General features: G+C 40.5%; 1 protein-coding gene across 4 annotated transcripts in view; it reads right to left on the reverse strand.

Moving 5' to 3' along the window:
• Positions 1-1,705: 1,705 nt before the first annotated feature.
• CPEB4 (cytoplasmic polyadenylation element binding protein 4) overlaps positions 1,706-19,268 on the reverse strand; it is a 53,125-nt gene continuing 35,562 nt past the window's right edge. For all 4 annotated transcript variants that reach the window (XM_072146164.1, XM_072146163.1, XM_072146162.1 and 1 more), the window contains 6 exons: positions 18,870-19,043; positions 18,275-18,364; positions 15,241-15,359; positions 11,002-11,116; positions 9,466-9,647; positions 1,706-7,992 (listed from right to left, as the gene is read on the reverse strand). In XM_072146164.1, coding sequence (XP_072002265.1) covers positions 7,765-7,992; positions 9,466-9,647; positions 11,002-11,116; positions 15,241-15,359; positions 18,275-18,364; positions 18,870-19,043 — 908 coding nt within the window. In that variant the 3' untranslated portion in view covers positions 1,706-7,764. The remainder of the gene's footprint in view (positions 7,993-9,465; positions 9,648-11,001; positions 11,117-15,240; positions 15,360-18,274; positions 18,365-18,869; positions 19,044-19,268) is intronic.

Below are 19,268 nucleotides of genomic sequence, written 5' to 3' on the forward strand. Positions count from 1 at the left end.
CTATGCTCATATTGGAACAGGATCTCCACACATCTTAGGCTGCATTCACATGAACATATGCCTCAATGGAGCGGAGGAGGGGTGACCCCTCCCCTCTCCACAGCAATGTACGGAGCTCTACGACCATTGCCGTCTATAGGGGGTGTAAGTACGGATGCAAGCTTGTGGCCGTATATACGTCCCCCCCGACGGTCATGTGAATGCAGCTTTATTCCTTTAGAGAGTGTCAGGATTCAGATTAAGGCTATATTCACACTGCCGTTGCCCGCCCGTACCGTACCGTAGCGGGCAACGGCAGTGTACGGGGAGAGGAGGAGGAGGTGAGCGCAGCTCACCCCCGCCCCTCTCCATAGCAACCTATGGCGCACGGCGCCGTATTACGGGAAAAGATAGGACAGGTCCTATCTTTTTCCCGGGTACGGAGCGGTACGGTGCCGCACGTGTGCTGCACCGTACCGCTCCCGTAGGGTGCCGTGCGCCCATAGAAGTGTATGGGGGACGTATATCGGCCGTATATACGTCCCCCATACGTTAGTGTGAATGTAGCCTAACATGCAGCAAAGGTTTTCATTAACGCCCTGGTTCCTGCTAGATTGTTTAAAATGTACTCTACCACTTCCCCACTATTGTGGTGTTTTTGGTGATTATTTTCATATATGGTGGGAATGTCCAAGGCCATGCAGGTTTAGTATGCTCTATACTATCACATTCACTAAATGTGAAATTAATACCTTTTTATGTATTGTTTAATGAGACTGTTTTGGATATACTCAAATCCAGCAGCTAAAATAGCAATTACTACTTCTTGGAAGAGTTCTTCCATTCCCAACTTAACTGGATACTTAATGATAGATGCTATATCATTCTCTAGTACATGATAAAGAGGAAATATTCCTCAAGATCTGGCAACCTTGGATGGACTGTCTGTGGACGGTCTTGAAAGTCATCTATAGATTCTGGTAAGGATATGGAAGATGGCACTCAATCCAATTTTGAAAATATATGCTTTTATTCTTGTACCAATCCACTTTAATACATATACAGGCGGTCCCCTACTTAACACCTGACTTACATACGACCCCTAGTTACAAACGGACCTCTGGATATTCGTAATTTATTCTACTTTAGTCCTAGGCTACAATGATCAGCTGTAACAGTTATCACAGGCGTCTGTAATGAAGATTTATTGTTAATCCTGGTTCTAATGACAATCCAACATTTTTAAAATCCAATTGTCACAGAGACCAAAAAAAATTAGTGGCAGCTACCCTGGTTTCCTCCCAAACTACATAAACATACTGGTAGGTTGATAAGATTATGAGCCCCATGAGGACAGGGACTGATTTGGCGAGCTGTGTGCAGCACTGCAGAATTTCTAGGCGCTATATATAAATAAAGGATAGATATATATAGATATATAGATATATATTCAGGAATGATATGAAAATCAACAACCACAATAAAAATCAAACATGTTAGGTATCCCTCCCAATCTATTAAAATATAAAAACTGCACTCAGGACGCCACTTTTTTGTCTTTTAGCATTTCATAAAAATTGAAATTAAAGGTCAAGAAAAGGTTGTACAGTCTCACAAATGGTATCAATGTCAGTGTGATCATACCCTTTGTGTTACTTCATGCAGCAATGCAGGGTTTAGATGAAAGCTGAAATAAACAAGGACATAAAAATGTACAAACAACGCCTTTCAAGGATTTAGAGTTAAAAGTTTATTCATTCAACATCTCACATTACAAATATTTAAAAATTATATGCATACTGGTATAAATAGTCATTTGCAAACTATTTAATAACATTAATTTTTCACTAGCACTTCAACAAATGAACTCCTTAAAAAAAGAACTTGTGTTATATAACTTAGAGTAAAACATACAAAAATATGAACTTAAAAGTGAAAATGACTTTAATAAAAAAATGAATTATCTTTATTTAAAATGCTATAATAAATACTACAACCTCCCCATACACAGTAAAAACTATGTGTAAATTCAGCCAAGTGGTACAATTAACTGACATACTTAAATAACTTTTTCTCCTTCTGGTAAAATGAGCAATACAATGGAAAAGAAGATAACATTAGGGATTAGTAAAAACTAGACACCCACTTGTTAATAATAATAATAATAATTTCACTTTCAAAAAAATATAACAAAGGAATCTGATGAAAATTATAAAAACTAATTATGCTTTCAAATTTAAAAATATAAAAAATAAAACAATTGAATACAATATTGTCCCAATTCTTACAATGTTATCAATCACAGTAGCTTTAAACCCTGACGGTCCGGAGAGGCGCGGGCCTATAGAAAGGCTCGCGCTCCTCCCTGACGCCAGATTTTAAAAGGTAACAAAATAACGCCAATGACCAAAACCTCTTTTATTCCATTTTTTTAAAAAATAATCTCAGTTTTACATTAGTAGAAAGATTTGATTTCTGATTCTTTTCTTTAGAAACACCAGCAAGAAAGAGGATTACTAGAACAGTAGAAAACGACATCTTTAAATGTCTGCAATTAAAAACAATGAAGAATTACACTGCAAAGATCTCTCAAAAGTCAGAAATAAGTATTGCACATAACAACTTGAAGTTCAACTCGCCACAATATATTATCATATTCAAGTTTTAAATCACCTTTTAAACAGAAGGCTTAAACTCTTCAAAGCAATAAAAACATAAAAAAATAAAATCAAGGGAAAAAAAACAAAAACATAAAAAAAGGGTGGGATTATCAAGTCTTTCCAATGGCATTTCTCAGTAAATGCCGGTCATTCACTGCAAACATATTAACTTGCATTATGCAGAGGTCTGTGTATGGAGAAGTAATATACTAGGCCAAAGCGTTGGGCAGTGAGCGTTTCATCACGTGGAAACAAAAAGTAACGCGGTTCTGTTTTCCAGTGCAGAAGAGGATCACGTTACCGCCCTGGCATGTGGTGCCCGGGCCGCACTCACCGCTAGAGAGGCTTATTCAGAAGAAAGCAGGTTACAGAAAACAAAAAAAAACTCCTGGCATGTGAAGAGACAAGGACTTACACTATATATCACATGCTTAGCCCCAGCTAAAATAAAAACAAAAAACGAGGTGCCTACTATTGGCCGAAAAGGTCGATTATCTACTAGCATACGTTATACTAAAGCCATGAGTCCGTACAATGGCGTATGGTCATGGGACTTTATGCTCTGTAAATTAAAGTGTTACCAAGTCTGTATCTGTAAACACGCTTTTCACACAATAACAACAAGTGAATATTAGTAGAATAACTAGATTTTTTTTTTCCTTATATTAGTCATGCATACTAACATTACACATCTGGAACCCGAAGGTATGGGTTTATTTCTTTAGATTTTTTTTTTTCCACTTAAAATTTTTTTTGATTTTTATTTTTTCCAAACTGCAGTCTTGTCTGCAATAAAAAACACCTAACATTAATTTTGTTAATATGTAAAATGGCTAAACATTCACCAAAAAAATTTGCAATTTATATATATATTTTTTTTTCACTTCTTTAAAAAATGAGAAATATGAAGAAGCAGAATACATTTTCAGTTGTTACTTTACCTTTTTAATTTCTATGCTACAATTTTTTATTTATTTTTTTTTGCATTTTTCCAAGGGACTATAAGAGTAGATTTCATTTGTCTTGTTCATGCGATTTCTATTTATTTATTTTTTTTCATCTCCTCAATATTAGATCTAGAATGTCTTTAAAATGAAACATCCACCAAAGGTTTGGTGCGGGCTAGCATATTCAAAGCCACGTGCTTTGTATCTCTGCAGGTTCTGAAGTAGCATTACCAGTGCGCAACATCCATCATTCATAATGTATGCAGAGCACTGAAATGTATAAAAAGCAGAATAAGAAAATAAAAATTTATTAAAATTATTTATCTTAAAAAATGAAGTTATATGAAGATCTCTCCGTAATAAAAGTACAAAAAGCTACTCTTTGCAATATGAAAAATTGAGGTATTGCATAAAGAGATATCCCGCCAGTGAAAAGTGGGCCTAAATGCTCACTGCTGGAAACATAAGATATATAAAATTAGTGCATAACAAGTGTACAATATGTGCATGACAAAAATAAGTTAGCTACAAAAACACTGTACCGAAAGTCAGCAGGTCATGTACAAAGGGAAATAAAGAGAAAATATTCTTCAAAGCTAGCTTCCAAACAGTGGTTTATTCCGGAGTTAACCTTTTCCATGCCGAGGTGGAGCCTCCACGTAGCCATCCAGACTATTGTATCTTGGATGGGCAAAGAAGGACTTTTGGGCTTTGCTGTGCAAACGTTTAGCAATGAAAAGGTTAAGCCATCGCCACTGTTTACTGGTAGGAATGGCACTCTAGCACACCCCAAGCCACCTAGACGGGCTATCAGCAGATAAAGGGATTAGGACAATCTCCTATAAGTGAGCACCCACCTATAGAAATGCCGTCTGTCGCCGCAGTACAGGGACTGCTTGTGTAAGCAGCTCCTCTATCCAGTTCTCTATAACCATCAGCAAATGTCTCCATTTCGAAACATATTTTACCGCACACCTCTGATGGTAGCGATGCACATCAGAACAGATACAAGGGAATACCGAATAAAAAGGAAAAAAAAAAGCCAGGTGCATTGTTTAGTAACGTTAATGCTGAGGGGAAGGGAGGAAGGCTCTGTCTTCCTCTGACAAAGTCATATACCTCCATATTCTATTGTTCCGGAAGGTGGAATTTGGTAATAACAGAGGGGCTCCTCAAGAGTTACGCAGCAGCACTGAAGCAAGTCTTTGGTTTGCACAACCTGTGACAGTATTGTTAGGAAGTAATGGGTGTTACATCAGCAGTGGGTAGAGAAATGGTCAGTTTCGGGAACTAGTCCTTACCTCTTCAAGTTATCAGAAGCATTTTACAGCCAGGCAGCACCAGGTTATTAACTACTGGCAATATTCAAGGAATAAGCCTACGAGACATCTTGCCCTTCACAGCAGCAATTCAAGCATAAAAAACAAAGGGACCTCCGCCAAATAATATAGACCTACACATCTCTTTAATGTCTGCTGCCCTAGTTGTACGCAGTATTTCATAGAGGGAGAGATATGATATATAGTTTTGTAACCAGATGGTAAATCGTGAGAGGACTCCAAGCAGAGAATAAGAGTCCTGCTTGCCTGCCCCCACAAGGTAAGGACTGTTTCACATTAGCTGTGGTGGGTCTGAGATCATGGGCCATGTAGAGTCCTGTGTCACAGGCCACACTGCTGGGGACAGCCCCGAAGCGTAGTGATTACAACATAGCACTGCTGGCTAGCAAGGAAGCAGGGACTCCTTACAACGTATATCTATACATGTCCAAAATCATAGACCAACCATAACTAGTGTAAAATAGCCTTAACTGTGCACGGTAATCAGACCCCTTGGGACTTGTTCACACGTTTGTGATGAGAAGCGGAGGGCATCAGACAGTCGCAGGATGAAGCAGTAACATGTCACACTTATTTGTGGCCAAATCCCTCCGTGTGAACATACAGATTTCAGCTGGTCTCCCTCTACCATATACTGCTCTCCGGTAGGGCAGAAGAGGGCATTGGTAACTAGAATGATAGCTAGTGTCTCCTTTTGCACTCTTTGAACCACAAGAAAACGGATTGCTTAAAATGGAATGACAAGGGGATGCCCTGCCTACTTCTCCGCATCATGTCCGCCCCATGAACAGCAGCTCAGGATACCATACAGTGGGTACAAAATTGCCAGTCCTTACCCAAGGAACTCTAGCCTAGCAACAAATGCCATTTCATGTGATCTTATCCAGGGTGAACCAATAGATCTTGCATATGTTCCAGGCCCCAAGCGCCTCAATAGACAACACCCAGTTATGTACCAGTTCAGCCTATACAATATTTAACACCACATGAACTGGACGTTTGCAATTCCTGGATTTTGTATCCATACAAAGCTTCTTCTCGAGACATCCTTGAAGGCGTTGAGGTCACTCAGTAACGCACATTTGTGTGATGGGTAGCAGCAAATTTCCAAGCATTACAAATATTGCACATTAGATATAATGGATACCTCTGCTTAAATGTACAGGGCAGCGCTTGCTACTGACCAAAATATCCATCCTCACATCTTTTAGTACTGCCAACATAAGGAATCTCGTGGTGGTTATACATCAGCGGCTGCTAAAAAGATGCGCGCTGGCTAAGGTACTTGGCCTGTAAAGAGTTAAGGCATCAAGATTATTCAGTGGTATAAGCAGCTTAAAGTCTACAGTGCCAAAAAGGCTTTAAAACTAGGTAATGAAGTTCCTTAGCCAAACGCACAAGCTAGCGGAGAATGTAAAGTGTCCTGAAAGGGGGGACATTTTATAGTGACAACTCTTCTCATGGGCTACAGTCATAGAAAGCCATACAGTACATTGATGTGACATCTCGCTGCACTACCCATAGCCAAGCACAAGAAGCAGGGGGTGTAAAGTGACGTCATGCTGAGGGAAGCCCTTACATCTGTATGATGTGTGCTGCCACTATACTCAAAGACAGCAAAGGGTTACAAGAGCAAGAACGGGCTCCTCTGTTAATGTCCAGAAATGGGGCATTACAAACATTCAGTTCTATCCTTGAGGTATCTATCAAGTGTTCGGTGTCAAAATGGAGAACAGAAGCTGGCACCTGATATAAAGAGAGTTCCGACTATAGATATATATTAGGCTTCAAAAAAATAAAAATCTATACATTTGTTCTTTCAGGGCAGGCAAAAGAAAAAGTCACCGCCTCGTGTAATTTTACTCTTTTTTCAGCTTTGGTAGGAATTTTCTTGGGGGGAATATGAGTTAACTGATACTGTATTACTCTGATTTTTTTTTTTGCTTTTTTTTTTAGATTTTTTTTCACTGAAAAAATAAATAAATAAGTGCACTCCCCTCAGTAGTAACTTCACTCAACATTTACATTCTTAAAAAGCTTAAAGTAGCCCGCGTATGTTATACTACAGAGCTCCAAGGAGATTCCGCCAGTTATGTGGATGTCAAAACAGAAAGAAACGTGACAATGACGTAATATAAAAAGATAAATATTGGAGGCATTTGCCATTGTTACACCCTTGTTCACATACAACGCTGCTTTTCGCTTTTTCTCACTTTTTGTGTGTGGGGGTTATGTATTCTCACAATAGGCAACTGCTAACTTCCACTAAAAGGTAAAAAAAAGCAAATAAAAAAAAATAAAAAAATAATCCCCAATAAATAGGAAATAAAAAATCCCCCCCCCCCTCTAGTAAAAAATAAGCTGTGTCAAACAGACCAATAGTGTTACTGTGGTTGCATGGTTACATTAACAGTAATCTTCTGTGAATTCTCATTTAACAATAATTTAATTAAAAAAAATACTCTGGTTTTCTTTTCTTAATAGTTATCTAGTTGCAAGCTCTCAAACTCTTCTCTTTGAACAATAAAAAAAAAAAAAACTTCTAATAATAATAATATTATTTGCAGTCTCCCTGCTCCCTTGGTTTTCAATGAGGACAGCATGAAACATGCATGCATCAGAGTGATATTGTAGGAACAAAAAAGGCTTTCCAATACAGTTCTCAATGACACAAGACTTTACAAATACCTATGGTGTAGGTCATTCTTTCGTTATACTATTGTTAAAATACAGACTACAACAAGAGGACATGCTTTCCTAAGGATGGGACGAGGGGTAAGAGAACAGAAGAGTGCACTTATTTGGATCCTTGGTAGGAAGTTAAGCAGTGGGGGGGGTTCAATTCCAACGGAATGAAATATGCCTTGGGCGATCTCCTCCCTCCTTCACCAGCGGCTTGTGAAACTCCCGGCCGGCACGCGAGTGGATAGCAGCCCAGCAATATTCACAGTAATACTGCAGACAGGTAACATTAGCACAGAAGAACGGAGCAAACTTGCCGCTGCAGCGAGCTCCTTGACACTCGTCACACAGCTGGTCGTCCAAGACATATGGCTTCACCTCCACCTGAGCGCAGGAGAAACAGACACAGCAAGGTTACTTCTGCATTGTGGTTATACACTTGTGGGTAGTAGCAGTCGTGAAAAATTCTTATTCCTTTCCCTTAGGCACGACAGTAAATGGCATCCCAGAGCTGACCACAAAAACGGCAGCTAGTTCACAGCCGCCATTGCAGTCTATTGTGCGCGATGACCGTGACCGAGTAAGGCAACAGCACCACAAACAGATGGGCAGTTCTTTTTTTATTCCCCGATTTGTGGCACAGCTGCTCCGCTCCTAGGGAGATGGGAGGGGTGAGGAGCTCAACCACCCCCCCCACATCTCCACCTGCTCAAAACTTTAGCCTGTTTGCGGCCCATTTGTGCAAATGGTAGTTGCACCAGGTGCTTGGGGTATGCTCACATGACGGGTTATCAATATTATAGGGAACCTGTTAGCAGCATTTAGCATACAACCATGTCCACTATCTTATTTAACACCTCATAAGCTTCCAATCACCACCCGTCAGGTGTAGGCTATGCCGATTCATCTAAAAATAACTTTTATTCCCTCTGGTGATCCTCAGCAAAAAGTGACAGAGCTCACATGGGGAGCGAAATGCTGGAATATATCTCTCTCTGCCTCCACTCCCTCCTTTGCCTGTGAGTCCAGCTGTATACCCAGGTACTACGTGCAGGTGGTGAATGACTATACACACAGCCCATGCGTGACACTTCACATGCAGAAGGGAGTGACCTAATGGCAATGAGGGATATGCTTTACAAGTGGAGGTGGAGAGACCCCAAAGGGGGCAAAAGTAGATTTACAAGCGGATGCAGAAACCTGAGACCTAAGAAGCTGATGGATTGGAAAATTATAACATGGTGTATAAGCCATCCAGTACACAATGTGCCAATGTACTTGCAGTTTGCTCACTAATGTACAGAGTGCGCCACATTATTGAAGACTGGCGCAAGGTCTTTAATAATCTGATGCACCATACATGTATTTATGTGCAAACTGCGCCAGAAAACTGGCACAGACAGTTATAAATGTGGGCCGATGTGTGCAGTTCCATGGGACATTGTTTGCTGCCCGACTGTCATCAGCGGAGGCCACCACACAGGTGCCGATGGCAGTAAAGAGAGACTGCATGAAACGTGCGGGCCGGCCATGGAGCTGCTAGAAGTAAATGGAGACGTGTGCTAGCCACTCGAAAAAAATTCCTACCACACATCCACATTAGTCAGTATGAAGCCTAGGGTAATGGTCCAGGTTTTATATGCTTATTGCCGCTGAAAGCTTCCCTTAAGTAATCTGCCAGATCCCATTCATTTAAAGTGAAACCTCAGGATTAAAGACTTCTAGCAAATATTCATATAGATAAAAGGTGCCCAGCTCAGCAGCTCACCACTGTGGTATAATGACATAAGCCCCCCTTATCTAATGAAATGATAGCATTTCCTATAAAAAAAAGTTGTAGACCTTCGATCCACGTACCCGCTTATCAATTTCTCCATGCTGCAGCTGAACAAAGCGGGCGCTGATAGCAGCTATATAACTCTGTTGATTGGAAAAGGCAACACGCCCTGCTCCCTTGGGGTATTTTAGCTCAGGGTCTGTGTCTATGCCAGCATAGCATACTCCTCCATACAGACGGTCCATAATCATAGCTAGTTCCACTAGAAAAGAAAAAAAAAAGATTAATAGCAGTAAATCTACATGAATGTACAGGCACATGTGACAGAAAACAAACATCTGCGGCCATATCCGGCTAAGATAACACTTCTCTTTCTACACTTTGTAAAAGTCTGTATGAAATCTTCATGGCTTTCAGGGGATAAAAGCATGTACCATTTGGGTTCATGACATGAGAACTCTTTTGGGTGTTACTCTCTGAAGGTGTGTTCTAGTACAGTAACATTGTCTATTTAGAGCTAATTGAAGACTGTTTAAGGCATAATTCACACCTGATTTCACTAAACCATTATCAGATGTTTATTATGTGTCATTGAAATCAGATCTGTGAAAACATCTAACTGCTGGTTGTGTTGCGATTACAATCAATGGGTGTTTTAACGGATCTGTAAGGGCGCGTTCACACGGTACGCTGTGGTTGCATTTTCATTGCGTTTTGAAACTCATTAGAACAGCTGATTTGCATAATTACACATTACTATTAACACGTGCGTTTACAAAACTTATCGTAAATGTAATGTTAACACATGCCTTGACCTGTGTGTTTTTTGTTTACATAATATTAACGCTAGCATTTACAAGACACATATGTGAACACATGAGTTAACATGTTAACAATGTGTTTTGTAATTGCAAGTGTAAATAATAATGTAATTAGGCAAATCACTTCTCAGCTGTTCTAATGCATTTCAAAACGCAATGAAAATGCAACCAAACGCCACGTGTGACCGCGCCCTAAGACTTCGTTATAATCTTCAGTCAAAACTAATACAATAATAACAGGAGGTCCAAATGCCGGTGTGACCTGTGCCTAAGGAGAAAGCCCTTTGACAAGGAGAATGATGACATCCAGTTGATTGATATATTTCTAGGAGGAATAATAGTTGGATGCTTCAATTCAGAGTCATAAGAAAACATCCTCCAGTATAAGAACAATACAGACACATCTGGAAGGACTGAATGAGCCACTTATTAAGTGCACAGACCCCATGTCCATACGGAGACTTTTATAGCATTAAAGGGAACCAGTCAGCACTTGGTTCAGAAATGAACTACACAAATTGCCTTGTAGGAGAAGCACCCTCAACATTAGCAAATCTGGGCATGGACCGGAAGTCCTCTTACAATGGACCTAGTGCCCAGAACCATGAAGCATTAAAATCACCATTTGCATATAAAAACAGGAAAATCTGGGAAAAAAAATAAAACAAACATTTCTCTGCACTCAGGACACAGATTTCCAAAACAACAACCTGCTTATGACGCAGAGCACTGCAACATTGTGATATGTTTAGTGTAAATGTGAGTGACAGGTAAACCTTTACATGTAAAACTTACCAGCTCGCAGAGGTCGGGGGACTCCACCAACAAAAATAGTTTTGCGAGGGTCAAGAGGCTGCGAGCCATCCATCACAAAGTCACTGTCACTAAGATTCCAGGGCCGGATCTGAACCTGTTAAAATATATAAATCATAGAGTTGACAATTTTTCTTGTCTTTGGAGTTATTTGCATGTATGAATATGACCTCTCAGTACATCAATTTTTCAGCAGACGTCATAGTAATACGATACGTGGACAGATTTTAACAGATTTTTCATTTTATGTGTGCATTGGCAACTTTCAAACACCAAAATTAGTATACATGAGGTGGGAGGGCGCAGGGGGGCGTATCATGTGCCCTTCACATCCATCACGCAAAACACTAAGAGGTTCTGGTGCGCCAAATTCTACACCAGCATTTAACCCCTACGGGACACAGCATCTTTTGGCCTAAAGGACGCGGCCCCATTTTTCAAATCTGGCCTGTGTCACTATAAGTGGTTATAGCTTTGGAACGCTGTGAGATATCCAGGGGATTTTGAGATTGTTTTCTCGTGACACATTGTACTTCAAATTAGTTTAAAAATTTGGATGAAATCTTTTGCGTTTAGTTATGAAAAAAAACAAAATTTGGCAAAAATGTTGAAAAATTCTTTATTTTCAACGTTCTAAATTCTCTACTTTTGATTCAGAAAGTCATAGCACCCAAATAAATTCATAACTTACATTTCCCAAATGTCTGCTTTATGTTGGCATGGTTTTTTCAGATTCCACATATTTTACTAGAATGTTATGAAGCTCAGAATTTAGGTATCATTTTTCACATTTTTTGTAAAATCGCCAAAACCTGTATTTAGATGGACCTGCACAGTTTCTAATTGACACTGAGAGGCCTAAATAATAGCGAGACTCGTAAATTACCCCATTGTGGAAACTACACCCCTCAACGTATGAAAAACCACTTTTAAGAAGTTTGTTAACCCTTTACGTGTTTTATAGGGGTTAAAACAAAATGGAGGTGCAGTCTGCAAATTGTAATATTTTTTCACAATACACTCATTTTGGGTGGAAAATTAAACATTTGTAATGGATAAAATGAAAAAAGGCTCCACAAAGTTTGATACGCAATTTCTCCCGAGTACACCGATACCCTACATGTGGTGGTAACCTGCTGTATGGGCGCACGGCCGGGCATAGAAGGGAAGGAGGCGCCATCCGGAGCAGATTTGCTGTCACATTGTACAGGCTATAATTTTTTTCTTTTTTTTAATGAGGACCTATAGGGGCTTATTTCTTTTGCCACATGAGATGCACTTTTCTAATACATAATTTTGGGGCATCTATAGCTAATTGGTGAGATTTAATTAACTCTTTGTTGGTGGAGGAAATGAAAATCATCAATTTTTAGGAAAATTTTTATGTGTTTTTTTTTTGGCCGTTAACCATACCATGAAAATAGTATATTATTTTTATTCTTTGGGTCGCCACGTTTATGAAAATACTTCATTTATATATATTTTTTTATTTTTTCCCATTTTTACTGAATAAAAAGTAATTTGGCAAAATTGTTGTTAATTTTAGCATCACCGACTTACATATGCATAACTTTTTTATTTTTCACCTCAAAAATCTGTTTAAGGGCTTATTTTTTGCAAGAATGATAGCTCTTTTTAGTGGTCTTATTTTAGATTGCGTAACTTTTTAAAATCACTTTTTTAGAGCATTTTTAAAGGGCATTAATAAAAAATCATCTTTATCAGAGAGAGTTTTTTTAGGTTGTTTTTTACGGGGTTCACTTTGCGGATCTAATAACGATTCTGTTTTATTATACAGATTGTTACGGACGCAGGGATACCAAATATGTGGGGGTTTTGTGTATTTTATTCAATTGTACTGAATAAAAACTAATTTGGAGAAAATCTTATTCATTTTAGCATCACCATCTTTTTATATGCATAACTTTTTTATTTTTTGGCAGATAAATCTTGTTAGGGGCTTATTTTTTGCGAGAACAGTTGTTCTTTTTAGTGGGCTTATTTTGGAGTGCATAACATTTTTTAAATCACTTTTTAGAGCATTTTTTATAGGGTATTAATTAAAAATTATCTTTTTTCGGAACGTTTTTTGCGTTTTTTTCCTCCGGCGTTTACCGTGCGGGTCCAGTAACAATTCTGTTTTATTATGCAGATTGTTACGGACGCGGCAATACCAAATATGCGGGGTTTTTTTGTTTTTTTATGTTTTTTATACTTTATTAAGTTTTTTTATGGGAAAGTGACATTTTAGGGGCTTATATTTTTATGTATTTATTTTTTATTTATTATAATGTGTAGTGTTAATTGTTTTTGCATATTTTTACTTATACATACTTGAACTTAAACCAGTGATGCTCTGATCACTGGTTTAAGTTCAATACACTGCTCTACAATACTATTTTATTGTAGAGCAGTGTAAACTGTCTGAGCAAGCTTGCGCATGCTCAGACAGTTTACAGCCAGACCCGGAAGGGGTCTGGCTGCCATGGAGACCGGGCAGCTCCGGGGCACATGCCAGTCCTCGGAGCTGCCCGGCAGAGGATCGGATCCCCCGGTAAGCGGCACGGGGGATCCGATCCACAGCGCTTACACCCTTACACGCCGCGGTCATGTTTGACCGCGGCGTGTAAGGGGTTAACACCCGCGATCGGAGCCGGCTCCGATCGCGGGTGTTAGCGCAGGCTGTCAGCTGTACTAGACAGCTGACAGCCGCTGCTTCTGGTACCGGCTCCGTTCGTGAGCCGGTGCCAGAAGCAGGACGTTATAGAACGTCCCCGTGCGCTAAGCATCTAGCGCCGGGGACGTACTATAACGTCCTGGTGCGCCTAGGGGTTAAAAGCTGTACAACCTTTGTTGTGAACTGGCGCAGGGCATCCGGCCCCACACCGCACCCCTCCTTGCCCACTTGAAGTGGAAGTAGCGGGCGGGGGAGGGTTTGGGGGGCTTGGTCCAGGACACTTTTTTACTGTTTGTATACCAGTACAAGTCTAAATAGATGCCGCCTCAAGGTCTACATCCAGACTATAAAGCTGTTGAGAAGATGGAATGATCTGCAAATGGAGAATTTTGTTACATCAACCACATGTCCATCTACATTTGGAGATCATTCCAAAATCCTAATACCGACCTCATTCTGACGCAGCTGAGGCCAAAGATAGATGGCAGCAGTCACGTGCCATCAGCCTATATTTGCAAACAGAGGCTAGTGGTGACAGGTGGCAAACAAAAGCAAGCTTGGTTTGTCGTCTTATACCCCGTAGGCTGACAAGAATGTGATATTTCTGGTGCCCCTTTAAGTGACATATTTATAAAGCCAGTTCTATTAACAGAAAAGTTCCTATGCTCGCAAAAAGAACTGACAGACAACAATCTGGTGTCTAGGGGATCTGCCTATCCTTTATCCTACACGTTATACCTATCCAATAGCCACCAGGCTATAGAAAGCCGATGCTACATGTGCAGCCTATATCGATACAGTCTTAGGCTACATTCGCACACATGTATGGGGGACATATATACGGCCGGCGTATATACGTCCCCCATACACTTCCATGGGGTCACGGCACTGTACGGGAGTGTAGCCCCACAGGTGCGGCACCGTACCGCTCCGTAGCCCGGGAAAAGATAGGATATGTCCTATCTTTTCCCGTATTACGGCGCCATGGCCCATATGTTCCTATGGAGAGGGGCGGGGGTGAGCGGCGCTCACCTCCTCCTCTCGCCGCGCTGCCGTGTGTCCGCCGTGCTACGGTGCGGCGAGCACACGGCAGTGTGCATGTAGCCTTATATCGGTGAAAAAACGTATTAGATTTTAGTTCTATACAATGCTAAATGCTCAAGTAATCCAGCAATTACAGAAGACACGATAGAAGATCCAACCATCTTCCCTACCAGCAGACAAAAACATCTTGTGCTTTTTCTCCATGCCGGTTACCCAGCAGGTTTTTACTACTAATAGGCTATTCAGAAAAGCAGAGTATCGGCAGTACTTTGATGGCTGGCCCCCTTCTGAAATGAAGAAGAACTCTTGAAGTTGTCACGCGGCGCACAAGACAGGACGTTCCACCCAGTTAAAGCTTTCAAGTTCTATGTAAACACTGGAGGTGCTTCAATGAAGATTTCTTTTGCAAGCTTAGCCATTAGGTGATGCTTGTACTTCAACTTACCTTGCATGAATAACTACAAAGAAAAATGAGGAGATTTTCTATAATGAATACTCACAGGCTTGTCTTTAATGGTAGGGCTTGACACACACAGGTAGAGCTTACTGTCCTCTTCAATACACGCGTCAATCAGAGCCTGCACTGAACTTTCATCTTGGAACAGCAAGAACGCATAGCCTGGATTATAAAACACGAGACATGTAAGGAAGCAGAAAACTAGAATACAGAATAGAACCAGACATTTAGGACCACTTAAGGAGGTCCAAGTGAGTTCCAGACATTGCACAAATGTAGACACAGTTAGGCACCCCCGCATCCCAAAATACTCCAAATAGCCAAATCACCACTTTTTCACCATTATGCCTAGAACAAAAATGTGTATAAAAAGTGATCAAATGATCATGCAGTTCCCAAAATGGCAGATATAAAAACAGCACATCCCACAAAAAAATAACTCCTTATACAACTCTGTACACCACAGTATGAATAAGTCATGGCAGTCAGAATAAGGCGACAACAGACTTCTTTTCTTTCAAAGTATTAAAGACATAACCAAACTATAGACATTCAGTATCTCCGTGACCATGCAGGTCCAAAGAATTAAGGAGATGTGTCATCTGGACCACACAGTTATAAGCTGTAAAGGCAAAAAATGTTTCCAGCTTATCAGTGCATTTTACAGAATATTACATTGTGCCACTACAAAGTACAATTTGGCCCACAAATAACAAGCCCTTAGGGTAGATTTACATATCCGTATGCTCGCCCGACTGCGTACCGCTGTGCGCTGGAGAGGAGGAGGCGTTCAACCCCCCATAGAGAAAAGTGCACGGCTGCACACACAGGGAAAGATAGGCAATGCATTACCTTTCCCCGTGTACGGTGCGGGAATGGTACCAGGCCGCCACTGCCGTCTATGGGGACGTATATGCGGCCTCATATACATCCCCACAGACGGCCATCTGAATGGATCCTTATATTACTTTGTAAATGCAATACATATACAGGTAGTCCCCGGGTTACATACAAGATTGTTCTTAAGTTGAATTTGTATGTACGTCGAAACGGTTTATTTTAGAATTGTAGTTCTAGATAATTTTTTTTTTGCACCAGTGACAATTGAAGTTTCAAAATTTTTAGCTGTATGGGACCAAGGATTATCAATAAAGCTTCATTACAGACACCTTACACCTGATCATTGCAGTCTGGGACTATAGTAAAGCATCCAGAGAGCTTCACCAGAGGCCACATCGGGCAGAGGGGGGCCATCTTTAATTAGGGGTCGTCTACAAGTCGGGTATCCTTGAGGAGATTGCCTGTATATGGCTTGTATAAGGAGGGGAGTGAAAAAACTGAAATGCAAATCTAAAAACCTACGGCACTCCTGAAAAGGCTAACCTGTGCCTCTGGTTTTAATAAAATTAATACTAGCAAAGAAAAAACTATTTTTTACAGTAATCTCCCCAAAAACACCCAAGAGGTGCCTAATAGGAGTAGAGGGTAAGTATAGGGGTAGAGGCTAAGTGTTAAACAACATAGTAAAGGATTAATCGGCTTTCTCGGATTCTTCTATTCAGATGCTGCCCAGGTCTCACACTGACCTTCATTTTCTAATGTCTCCCCCTACATAGGAAATGCTCCGAGATGTTGTCCAGTCAATGACTGCTGTCATCATACCGGCTAATATTTAGCTGGACAGATATCTCCATGCATTTTGTATGTGGTGGGAGACACTAGAAACCAGAGATCAGTGCAGACCCAGGCAGCCAGTAGATCCAAGCATCTACCCTCAGGTAGGGTATGAAATGAGCTTTCTAGAATTCCCTCCTTTATGTGAAATGTTACCTGTCCACTTATAAAATAAAAACGCATCTCTTGTAAGTGATGTGAAAATGAGTAGAGAAGAGTCATTTTTGCCTGAGATGAGCCAAATGTAGAGACTGCAGGGGAAGTGTCACTTTACATGCCCACATCTTCAGATCTAAAGTATCTAGAAACACACTATTGGAGAATCTCATCTTTTAGACCTCATCAGGCAGAGATACAGCCAGTGGGAAAGGTGGGAATTGGACTGTTATCAGCTCACATTTCTCACTGTCTGGATCTCAGATTCTTTAGATTACACAACCACAACCCCGATGTGATCTGGCATGTTCCTAAGTACTATCGAACCGGGACATATGACACTCTACCAGCAGCCTCTAAACATGATTCATCTCAGGTAAATATAACTCTACTTATTTTCACTTGACTTTTTATAGGTAAATGAATGAGGTTTCACATAAAAGAGGGAATTCTAGAAAGGACATTTCATATCCTACACAAGGGTTCTAGTAGCTTAACGGGGTAAATTCTGGTGACCGGTTCCCTTTAAGTAATTAGGCAAATTCCTTCTTCTCCCCGTTTCCTAGACCATTCTCTGAATTCACTGCTAAATTTATCTCCCATAGGCAGACATTTCTGTAGCCTTGGTGAGGAATCAGGTCACAGTTACCCATAGAAATCTATGAAGAAGCTGTGGAAGGGAGGAGGTGAATCAGAATGACCTGCACAGATGCTACGGTACTTTCTGGTAACTTTAGCAAGTTTATTCATTGTTACCCTCAAAAGCGACAGCATTATGGACACACCCCACTAGTACCCATGACATCTGTGGAGAGCAGTAACCTGACCTCTCAGTAGTCTCCTCTCTAGATATAAATTCTATAAATGAACTGTTCCCAGCAGCACAACCCCAGAAGGTTACCAATTATTGCCAAGTACAATACTACTCTATAGGAGCGCCCATTCTCTCCTTATATATTTTTACTCTATAAATGAACTGTTGTCCTCGGGAGCTTGGAAAGCAGTGAAAGATGTAGTATTTTCCTCCAATAATAAGATATGTTTCTCATCAATGCTTGTACTATGTACTATCAGAGGTAAATTCATAGTGTATTTATTCCCTGGTGTGTATCCGTCTTCTCTACAGAGTACAATACATCAGTGTGAATTTGGCATTGCTCTCTATCAATGAACAGCGATAGACCCATAGACCCACATTTGTAATTCATTACTATCCATAATATAACTGTAAAAAGAACTTAATATACCTTTTGGTGGAAAATATGATTTGCTCTCTGCCTTATGTGGCCAATCTACGATCAGAGGACCAAACCGGCGAAAACTGGCAGTGATTTCATCTAAAACAAATAGATATACATAAATATGTACATTAGTAAGTAAAGTACTGTTCAATGAGAGAAGAAATGGCTGCTACTACATAGACGGCTTTCATGTAGCCACATTGCATCTACTTTTTCAGAATTTCAGTGCCCAAGGACGGGAGTCAATCCAGTCCCAAATATACAACTCATTTTATGTATAAAAACTATTGTGGGCAGATCTTCTAACCCAGTGGTTCTCAACCTTTCTAATGCTGTGACCCCGCAATACAGTTCCTCATGCTGTGGTGACCCCAAACCATGCAACTCGCAGTAAAAACACAGTAAAATTGCGGCTCCGATGGCTTTAGGCGACCCCCGGTTTTGGTTGTTCGACCCCCACTGGGGTCCCGACCCACAGGTTGAGAACCACTGTTCTAACCCAAAATGAATACATACTATCTGAAGCAGGACCCAAAGGCTTTATGTATTGTGCTTTATGTCCTTGTGCAGTCAGAATACAAATCAATGAACCTTTCCTCACCTTCATCGATATCAGGAGGTAATCCACCCACAAACACTTTGCGGGAATAGCGCTCTACTCGTTCCCCGTTCTGATGTGGAAAACAGTGAGGAGATCCTAAGCCACTGTGAAGAGTCTGATCACTTCGACCATCATCCAAAAAGCCATCTTCCATTGGAAAGAGAGAGGACTGGCCTGAAGAAACAAACAGCATGTTAGGTAAAGACTGCACTCTACTAACTCCTCCCTATCAGTACTAGCATAGAAGTAATAAGGGGACGGGGTATCATTCTATTGAGTGATAGGACTGAAACATTCAGACACTTCCAATATTAGTACAAAGCAGAATGTACTGGGCATCATGTGGTTATAACCTTTAAGGGCTTCCCCAGCCTATGGATAATAAATAAAAGAAAGACG

This window comes from Engystomops pustulosus, chromosome 4 (genome assembly GCF_040894005.1).
Source record: "Engystomops pustulosus chromosome 4, aEngPut4.maternal, whole genome shotgun sequence".
NCBI classification, from domain to species: domain Eukaryota; kingdom Metazoa; phylum Chordata; class Amphibia; order Anura; family Leptodactylidae; genus Engystomops; species Engystomops pustulosus.